The following is a 10,862-nucleotide window of genomic DNA, read 5'->3' as shown; positions in this document are numbered from 1 at the left end:
GAGCGGGTAAAGTTAGCGACTCCATGAGTGTGTCACAGCAGAGCCCGAGCGAGAGAGACAGTAACACAGAGTGACTGTAGTACGCGTGTTCGAGGCGCATTAATGTCGAGGGTTTCTGTAATCGCTGTATTCCGCTGATCTCGCTTTAGATGTTGCTCGGAAACACAACAAGAGTCCGGGCTCGCGGGGACGCGCCGCTGTTGTCATGGTAACTGAGCGGAAGTGTCGTAGTCTCAGAAGCTGCGCGTCCACAGTGTGGCGCTGTCGAGTCATCAACAACTACACTAATCATTAATTTTATCCAAGTTGTGTTTTATGTGCTTCACAACAAATAAAATACTTCTCGCTTTTTCAAGGACATTCAAATCAAAGTTGTGGTTTTTATTTCACGAGTCAAGCTTTAAGATGATCAATATTCAGCAGAAGTGAGACTAGGCTCCCAGCAAACAGGGGACGTCCCCCGGACGTTGCGAACGTCTACTTAGGTCCGCATTTGGTCCGGTTTATAACGTTGGCTGGAGGACATTCCAGGGACGTCCACTTATGGAGAAATGTTTTGTTTTTTGCATTTTGACATTACTATGGTTTTAGTGCAAATAAACCATAGTAACAATATAAGGAAAACATTGCTATTTGTGGAAATGGTTTTACTAATAAAAAATGTTATATGGAACATTCTTAAGATTGGTTTAGAAACTACTCAATATTCTGTAAAACATGGCCTTATATTGATCCTTTACTGACTGTATTACAATGATCCAACTAAACCTGATTTCACTATTAAAAATGAATAAAAAGATGATACATTGTAATTGTTTTCATTAAATAATTTCCACCACCATTACTATGACTTTTAATTACTCAATTTAATGTGTTGCATAATCTAAATCACAGTGCACACATATTCAGGCAATAGTGGAAGTATCCACCATTGTGCAGTTACAGATTAACTGATTTAAATATACACTCACTGGCCACTTTATTAGGTACACCTGTCCAACTGCTCGTTAACACTTAATTTCTAAGCAGCCAATCACATGGCGGCAACTCAGTGCATTTAGGCATGTAGACATGGTCAAGACAATCTCCTGCAGTTCAAACCGAGCATCAGTATGGGGAAGAAAGTTGATTTGAGTGACTTTGAACGTGGCATGATTGTTGGTGCCAGAAGGGCTGGTCTGAGTATTTCAGAAACTGCTAATCTACTGGGATTTTCACGCACAACCATCTCTAGGGTTTACAGAGAATGGTCCGAAAAAGAAAAAACATCCAGTGAGCGGCAGTTCTGTGGGCGGAAATGCCTTGTTGATGCCAGAGGTCAGAGGAGAATGGGCCGACTGGTTCGAGCTGATAGAAGGGCAACAGTGACTGAAATAACCACTCGTTACAACCGAGGTATGCAGCAAAGCATTTGTGAAGCCACAACACGCACAACCTTGAGGCGGATGGGCTACAACAGCAGAAGACTCCACCGGGTACCACTCATCTCCACTACAAATAGGAAAAAGAGGCTACAATTTGCAAGAGCTCACCAAAATTGAACAGTTGAAGACTGGAAAAATGTTGCCTGGTCTGATGAGTCTCGATTTCTGTTGAGACATTCAGATGTTAGAGTCAGAATTTGGCGTAAACAGAATGAGAACATGGAACCATCATGCCTTGTTACCACTGTGCAGGCTGGTGGTGGTGGTGTAATGGTGTGGGGGATGTTTTCCTGGCACACTTTAGGCCCCTTAGTGCCAATTGGGCATCGTTTAAATGCCACGGCCTACCTGAGCATTGTTTCTGACCATGTCCATCCCTTTATGGCCACCATGTACCCATCCTCTGATGGCTACTTCCACCATGTCACAAAGCTCTAATCATTTCAAATTGGTTTCTTGAACATGACAATGAGTTCACTGTACTAAAATGGCCTCCACAGTCACCAGATCTCAACCCAATAGAGCATCTTTGGGATGTGGTGGAACGGGAGATTCGCATCATGGATGTGCAGCCGACAAATCTGCGGCAACTGTGTGATGCCATCATGTCAATATGGACCAAACTCCCTCAGGAATGCTTCCAGCACCTTGTTGAATCTATGCCACGAAGAATTGAGGCAGTTCTGAAGGCAAAAGGGGGTCCAACCCGTTACTAGCATGGGGTGCCTAATAAAGTGGCCGGTGAGTGTATATATATGACAATGTTAATGTGTTTTTACATTCAGAATCTTTGCATACTTCCATTTATGAAGTACTGTGAAATAAATAATTGTTGCATAACAAATATCCACACAAACACATTCAATCAAGAAAAAACAAACTTGAATGTACAACTATAGCCCAAATAGAAAATTGTATTATTGCAAAGGGTTCAAAATATAAGCAAAGCGAATGAAAACAGATATGCAGAATGACAGTTGCTGAATCAGATGCAAGCAATGACTTCCAAACAGCAAGTGCGGGAGAGGCGACCAAAAAGGATGGAAACAAGTCCAATGCTGAAATTGCTGGAAAAGAAAAATGAAAAGGATACAGGTAAGACATGCATCCTCATGTAAAACTGGGGCAATTTCACATTCTACACCCATTATTTAAATTGACAAACTGTTGGTCAGGCTGTAGAATAAGGTATTTTTTGTCCCAAAATAAAAATCATAATATGAATAACAGTTTCATGCATAATGATGGGTGGAAATATATGATTCTCATTAAAAAAAAAAATCTGAACAATCTGAGCCCCCAAATTTCTTATCTTCTCAAAAAAACCCACAAAAAAAACAGGAATATATGCTTGATAAAAAATAAACAAATGTGTCTGTCCATTTGAAACATTTTGAAAAATGTATAAACTACAAACAGAATATTGTCACTACAGACAAAAATTGTTCTGCATACTTAAATTATTTCAACCCTTTTCTGTGATGTCAAACCAAAAATACTGCTGTAAAAGTGTCCTTAAAGAACAGTTGACCAAATAATGAATTATTGCTCATCCTAGGTGAAAAAGATGTACAGTAAAATGTATTTTAAAAAATGCATTAAAGTATATTTGTGTTGTACTAAAAAAACATACTCAAGTACATAATAGTACGTCTTTTTCACCTGGCCACATTGGTCTGACTTGCATTGTGTGAATACAAATAATCTCAGAATAGTATCTCAGATCTGCAGGTCCAAAGTGAACAGATTTTAAAATGCAACACAATCTATATTTATGTATGATTTAGCGCCATATCAGCAGCAATGGCTATATTATATTTATAATGTTATGCTTGCATTAAATTTATATATATATATAGGGGTGCACGATATATCGAATCAATATCGTTATCGCGATATCACGTTGCTCGATATCAATATCGAAAATCTCGCGATATTTATGCGATATTTTGTTTATGATGCGTCCGGTCCGAGATGCACCGTTGCATTTCCCCCGACTCATTTCCTGATTCTCCTTCTCCATAAACAACATGAAATCAAGGAGAGGGTTAACTTTTCATGCTACAGATTTCCCACAGTGGTCAGAAAGAACAGGGGAGATGTTTTTCTCAATATGACTGAGTCGCTACTCGCTCCAAAGCTCATCGCCGTCACTCTCTCACTTCTCCCTTGCTCTACTACCACACAGTCCCCACACACACACACACTTGCCGGCTCGACGCACACACCAGCGCACAATCAGCGGCCACCTGGCAACTTCATGCGTTTTCACTGATCGGATACCTATCTGATTTATCAAAACGATATTCCTTTTACACCTGGTCAGTGGTCACATAAATGTGTTTTTGCTAAACGGATATAAATCCGATCTTCAATTCCCGCGCTATATGCAGATTTAATGGAGTGCACGTCACCGAAAGCAACAGTTATGATCTGCATTTTACGATCATCAGCTAAAATGTCAAAATCAAATAACGCAGTAAGAGAGAACGGCAACAGCCCTGTTAAGATCATTTCGTTTATTTACTTTTAATGAAGATAATTGTGTGTAAAGGGTCTGCGACTCACTCTCACTCTGATGTGCATAGTTTCGGATAGTTTGCGCGTTGGCTTGATGAAGAGCTGCTCATCTGCGGTGACGTGTTGCTGCTGCGCGCGTCGTCATATCTGGCCATAACATGACATGTAGCCTGTAACACGTTCTCTTTTTTTAGCATTTTTGGGAGGAGTAAATTTTACTTATGTGGTTTCAACAACGAGATGCATTTACACTTGTCCAGTTTTGTCAGGAATGCGGCTCAGGCCTCCTCCTGATGTGGTGTGAGCGAGCGGATTCAAACCCGTCTCAAATGCGTTTCGGAGGGCATTTACACCTGGCCTTTTCACGATCAGATAGCTATCCCATCACAGAAAACGCATAAAGTGGCCAGGTGTGTTCTGTAGACTTGCTCTTTATTTATTGTTTTTTACAGTGTAGTGTGTTTTATCTTTGAAGAACAAGAGAAGACGTTCGTAATCTTGTAAATCTTTACTGAACTCAAGGCAGCATATAACATAGACCACACATCTAGCTTGATCAACTCCCGGAAACACACTGCCCGAAAACACATATCTCCACCCCAGAACAGCCACGCCCTCCCCAGGCTTTTAGCCTCTTAAAGGAACCTCACTCTTACAATAGGCAGTCAATACATTACACCCCTTTTCCCCAGTCCACAAAGTCTGAAAACCTTCTTGGAGGGTGATGCTCTCTTACAGGGTACCTCCGAGAATGAGGGGACTCAGACATGCCCTCAGCTCCAGCTCCAGTAAGGTCAACATCAGGGTCTTCCACATCTAATGCAGGCGGCTGTAACTCAAGCATCTCAGCCCCTGGGGACTCAGGCGGATGGACAGTGTAGCCACCTGGCTCAGGCCTTGATTGGTCGGACAAGGGTGCCGTCCTGTCCAGCAGCTGGTCAACATGTCGCCTGTGCATTTGCCCATCACTAGCTCTGACCTTGTATGACAGGGGACCTGTGACATCTACAATGATTCCAGGCATCCACTTAGAATCTCTGGTGTAGCTTCTCATGTACACCAAGTCCTTAGGTCTAAACTCTCTGATTGTGCCAGGGCATTTTTCAGCATTAAGCTCCTGTCTGCGAAGCATATCACCATCATGGTCAGGGTGCAGATGATCCAGGGCCGTGGTGAGTCGCCGATTCATGAGCAACTCAGCAGGACTTTTTCCAGTAGATGAATTGGGTGTGACGTGCTGTGACAACAAGAAACGGGCGAGCCTGGTCTGCCACTCGCCCTTGGTGATGCAAGACAGGGCCTCCTTGGTTGTCTGCACCATGCGTTCAGCTTGACCATTTGAGCTTGGGTGATATGGTGCTGTAGTGACATGTCGAATGCCGTTTCGCACTGCGAACTCTAGGAATTCCGCAGAAGTGAACGAAGCACCATTGTCTGAGACTATGACGTCAGGCAAACCATGTGTTGCAAAAAGTAGTCTCAGTGTGTTGATGACAGCTGATGACGACATGGAACTCATCAGAGACACCTCCAGCCACTTGCTATGTGCATCAACCACTATGAGAAATACTTTGCCCTGAAAAGGGCCTGCAAAGTCAATATGCAGCCGGGACCATCTTTTTGTCATCCACTCCCAAGGGTGCACTTTCGCCTTAGGTGGTGCATGACGTGACATCTGACAGGTTTCACATGCCTTGACAGTCTCCTCAATGTCTCGGTCCATGCCCGGCCACCACACATAACTCCTTGCGAGTCCCTTCATGCGTACCATACCCGGGTGCGCGTCATGCAACATAGCCAGTACTTCTCTCCTTGCCACGCAAGGAACAACCACCCGGCTTCCCCATAGCAAACAGTTCTTGTGCGCAGAGAGTTCATGGCGGCGTGAAAGGAATGGTTTGAACCGGCTATCCATTACATCAGCCGGCCACCCATGCAGCACCCAGCGCATTACTCGTGCTATGACAGCGTCTTTGCGTGTAAGGTTAGCGATTCGCTCAGCATGCATAGGTGCATCTGGCACCATTTCAAGTAGCAACACTTCCAATGGTGGTGGTGTAACAGCATCAGATGCCGGCAAGGGTAAGCGACTCAGGGCGTCAGCATTGCCCATTTGTTTGCCCGGTCTGTAGCATAGCTCATAGTCGTAAGCTCCAATGATCAAACTCCAACGTAGCATCCGTGGCGAAAGGATGGTAGGCATTGGCTTGGAATGGTGCAGGAGTCCCAGCAGGGGTTTGTGATCTGTAAAAATCACGAAATGGCGGCCTGCGAGATACTGGTGAAACTTTCTGACTGCAAAAACAACCGCCAATGCTTCCTTATCAATTTGGGCATAATTCCGCTCCGTGGTGGACATTGTTCTGGAAGCAAAACAAATGGGCCTCTCCTGGCCATCACATTCCATGTGGAACAATAAAGCCCCAAGCCCATAGGGTGAGGCGTCGCAAACCACTGCCAGGGGTTTCTTTTCATCATAGTGGACCAGCACTTTATCCGTTTGCAGCAACTCTTTCGCCTGAGCATATGCCATCTTGTGCTTCGCAACCCACTGCCAAGTAGCAGACTGGTCTAGAAGGCGATGCAGGGGTTCCAGGACGGTGGCCTTATTTGGAAGAAAACAGCTGTAAAAGTTAAGCAGCCCCAAGAACGCCTGAAGTTCTGTTTTGTTCTGTGGAGGCGGAGCTTTTTGGATAGCATCCACTTTTTCACGGGTTGGTTTGATGCCATCTTTATCCACTCTAAACCCCAAAAACTCCACTTGATTAGCAGCAAAAATGCTTTTCTCTTTTTTTAGTCGCAGCCCAGCTTCAGCGAAGCACTTCAGTACGGCCCGTAGCCGTGCATTGTGTTCTTCCATGGTTTTACCCGAAATCAGTATGTCATCCAGGTATGGTTGGACTCCTGGAATTCCTGCGAGCAAAGTGTCCATAAATCTTTGAAATATTGAAACAGCCGTTGACACCCCAAATTGCAACCGTCGAGCCCGGAAAAGCCCACGGTGAGTATTAATAGTCAGTAAGTCGGCTGCGTCATCATCCACTGGAAGTTGCTGATAAGCCTGTTTCAGGTCAAGTTTAGTGAAAACTACTCCTCCAGCTAGTTTCGAGAACAGTTCAGATACTGTGGGTATAGGGTACACATCTGGCTTAACAGCTGTATTCACAGTACAGCGGTAATCACCGCAAATCCTCAGGCCCCCATCTTTTTTTGCTACAGCCACTATAGGTGTGGCCCACTTTGCATGGCGAACAGGTTCAAAAATTCCTTGAGCCACCAATTTGTCCAACTCCTCATCAAGCTGGGGCCGTAAAGCAAAAGGAACTGGGCGGGCTTTGAAGAAACGTGGAGTTACTGTGGAATCAATGTCAATAGAGATCGGGGGGGTCCGGCAAACCCCGATGTCCTGAAAAACCTCTGAGTATTCAGCCAGTATTTTCTCCATGGACTGCAGCTGTACCCTGTGTACCCCTTCCACTGATATTCCCAGGGCATCAAACCAGTCCCGTCCCAACAGACTAGTTCCCTGGCCCTGGATGACGAACAAAGGCAGTGTGTTTCGTGATCCTTTGTATGTCACTTCCACAAATATTTTTCCTTTCACTTCCAAGGTTGCCTGTGACCACTGCTTAAGTATTCCATTGTTGGCATGTATTTCAGGGGGTTGGGAGGGCCACAATGAGTGGTAGGTGTGCTCACTAATCAAGGAACAGGCCGCTCCTGAATCCACTTCCATTGTGTGTGCTTGTTTGTTTAGTATAACAGTGGCCAGATATGGCCTCTGCCCCCCTCTTTCTGATTTATTAGTGGTGCTGTAAATGGAATAATCATTTTGCTCTTTGTGAGTTATAATGTTTGTGTACCGTTCTGCTGTGGTGCTGCCTGCATCCTTGTCAGGACCATGTTTAGTCTTTGTTAAACACACACGAGCAATGTGTCCTCTTTTTTTACAGTAATGGCATACAGCAGTGGAAAACCTACAGGCTTGTGGGGTATGCTGATCACCACATCTGAAGCATGGCTTGTCACGTTTAGGATTTTCATTTGAAGTTGCAGTCTTATGAACTGATGCCTGCGCATGGGCTGCATAATGAACATCGTCCTCCAGCCGTGATTCGTTTTGATGCTGACGAAGCAGGCGAGCATTTAACAATGCTGTTTCAGCAGCCAGTGCCTTTTCTTCTGCCTCTTTAAATGTTAGTGTAGGTTCAGCCAGCAGGCGTCGCTGTAACGCTTCATCCATAACCCCGCACACGATTCTATCACGCAGCATTGCTTCTAACTGATCTCCAAAAGCACAGTGCACAGACAAACGTCGAAGCTCAGCAATGTAGTTTGAAATACTTTGATTAGATTTCTGCTTACAATTGTGAAAATGAAAACGTTGAACAATCTCTGATGGCGCTGGGCTGTAATGACGTTTTAAGGCAGCGACAATGTTTGCATAAGACACAGTAGAGGGCTGCGTTGGGGCAAGCACTGAACGTAACGTGGAATACGTTTTTGCACCACACACACTGAGCAGAACGGAACGTTTTTTTGCATCATCCTCAATATCATTTGCATGAAAAAAACATTCCAGTCGTTCTGTGTATTCTTCAAAAGAGTTACTCGAACTTTCGTCAAACTCTTCGATACGGCCGAGTGTAGTCATGTTCGCTTCCAGATGCAGATTATTTTCACTCACTTTCACAGTCGCATCATATGGATTTATCTGCACACAGTCGGTTCGAGTCCGCTCGTCGCTAGTGTTATATCTTTGAAGAACAAGAGAAGACGTTCGTAATCTTGTAAATCTTTACTGAACTCAAGGCAGCATATAACATAGACCACACATCTAGCTTGATCAACTCCCGGAAACACACTGCCCGAAAACACATATCTCCACCCCAGAACAGCCACGCCCTCCCCAGGCTTTTAGCCTCTTAAAGGAACCTCACTCTTACAATAGGCAGTCAATACATTACATAGTGTACATACAACCAGTAAAACATGTCCTGTTCTGTAGACATGGTTATTGTTTATTTATTCATGTTGAACCAGTCCAATATGACTGTCAGTTGAAATAAACCTTATTGTAAGAACTTGTTTTATTTATTAATCTTTTTTGATGCGTTTTCCCATAACTTTTGTTATGGGAACGTTTTACATACGTTTAAAAATATCGAAATTAATATCGATATCGCAATATTCATTATCGATATCGCAATATCACCTTTTTGTCAATATCGTGCACCCCTAACATATATATATATATATATATTAGGGCTGTCAAACGATTAATCACGATTAATCGCATCCAAAATAAAAGTTTGTGTTTACATAATATATGTGTGTGTACTGTGTATAATTATTTTGTATATAAATGCATTGCACACATGTATATATTTAAGAAAAATATGTTATTTATCTATAAAATGTTTATATTTATATAAAATATACATTTAATATAGGCTACATTCAGTCTATATACAGTATATACATGCAAATATTTCTTAAATACACATGCATGTGTGGGTATTTATGTATTACAAATAATTATACTGTCATGATTCTGCCCTCTTGTCATTTCATTTCTCTAGTCTTGAGGCAGGATCATGACAGACCCGTGTTTTGTGTGCAAGCACATGGTCTTGTGTTTTGAGCCATGTGCTTGTGTTGTCTCGTTATGTTACCCCGCCCCCTTGTTATCCTCGTCTCGTCCTTATTGTCTAGTCTGCTTCACCTGTCTTTGTCATTAGTGTCTCCCTTTTTAATTTCTGTCATGTGGTTGAAGAGTGAACCCAAACGCAGACGATATGCAGACTAACAGGGATTTATTTAGGCACAAAACAGAAAACAAAAACCCACGAGGGGGCAAAACAGGACAGATGGGGCAGTACAACTAGACTAAGACAGGAAATAAACTAGGACTTAATACTGACTGATAAAGACAAGATGAAGAAAACAAACAGCTACATAAACTCACAATTCTTAATACAATATTCAGACAAAGTACTCACAGGACTCTCACAAAGAATAACACGCACAGGTTGACAATGTACCGACACAGGACAGCAAACACAAGGGGATTAAAAAGGGAGACACTAATGACAAAGACAGGTGAGGCTGACTAGACAAGGACAGGTGAAACTGACTAGACAATAATGACGAGACGAGGATAACAAGGGGGCGGGGTAACATAACGAGACAACACAAGCACATGGCTCAAAACACAAGACCATGTGCTTGCACACAAAACACGGGTCTGTCATGATCCAGCCTCAAGACTAGAGAAATGAAATGACAAGAGGGCAGAATCATGACATATACACCGTACACACACATATATTCTGTAAACACAAACTTTTATTTTGGATGCGATTAATCCCGATTAATCGTTTGACAGCCCTAATATATATATATATATATACACTCACCGGCCACTTTATTAGGTACACCTGTCCAACTGCTCGTTAACACTTAATTTCTAAGCAGCCAATCACATGGCGGCAACTCAGTGCATTTAGGCATGTAGACATGGTCAAGACAATCTCCTGCAGTTCAAACCGAGCATCAGTATGGGGAAGAAAGTTGATTTGAGTGACTTTGAACGTGGCATGATTGTTGGTGCCAGAAGGGCTGGTCTGAGTATTTCAGAAACTGCTAATCTACTGGGATTTTCACGCACAACCATCTCTAGGGTTTACAGAGAATGGTCCGAAAAAGAAAAAACATCCAGTGAGCGGCAGTTCTGTGGGCGGAAATGCCTTGTTGATGCCAGAGGTCAGAGGAGAATGGCCAGACTGGTTCGAGCTGATAGAAGGGCAACAGTGACTGAAATAACCACTCGTTACAACCGAGGTATGCAGCAAAGCATTTGTGAAGCCACAACACGCACAACCTTGAGGCGGATGGGCTACAACAGCAGAAGACTCC

At 43.3% G+C, this 10,862-nt stretch overlaps 2 protein-coding genes across 2 annotated transcripts in view; both read right to left on the bottom strand.

Annotated features, from left to right (window-relative positions):
- Positions 1-207, bottom strand: part of si:ch1073-416d2.4 (coiled-coil domain-containing protein 42 homolog) — a 19,630-nt gene extending 19,423 nt beyond the window's left edge. Inside the window, exon 1 of the mRNA XM_056247565.1 lies at positions 1-207. This exon is cut by the window's left edge and continues 79 nt beyond it. Coding sequence (XP_056103540.1) covers positions 1-100 — 100 coding nt within the window. The 5' untranslated portion in view covers positions 101-207.
- Positions 208-4,537: 4,330 nt separating this feature from the next.
- On the bottom strand, positions 4,538-7,791 carry LOC130082693 (uncharacterized protein K02A2.6-like). The gene has a single exon (XM_056247549.1). It carries the CDS (start codon positions 7,678-7,680, stop codon positions 4,618-4,620), a length of 3,063 nt encoding a protein of 1,020 aa, XP_056103524.1. The 5' UTR covers positions 7,681-7,791; the 3' UTR covers positions 4,538-4,617.
- Positions 7,792-10,862: the final 3,071 nt, after the last annotated feature.

The sequence above is a fragment of the Rhinichthys klamathensis genome, unplaced genomic scaffold (genome assembly GCF_029890125.1).
Source record: "Rhinichthys klamathensis goyatoka isolate OS25496 unplaced genomic scaffold, OSU_Roscu_1.1 h1tg000049l_1, whole genome shotgun sequence".
NCBI lineage: Eukaryota > Metazoa > Chordata > Actinopteri > Cypriniformes > Leuciscidae > Rhinichthys > Rhinichthys klamathensis.
Note: the sequence above shows the minus strand (reverse complement) of the source record. Positions and strands in the feature narration are given on the sequence as shown.

Bases quoted from the DNA above. Each gene is read 5' to 3' on its own strand.
- LOC130082693 (XM_056247549.1), bottom strand. From the start codon at position 7,680: ATGGAAGTGGATTCAGGAGCGGCCTGTTCCTTGATTAGTGAGCACACC.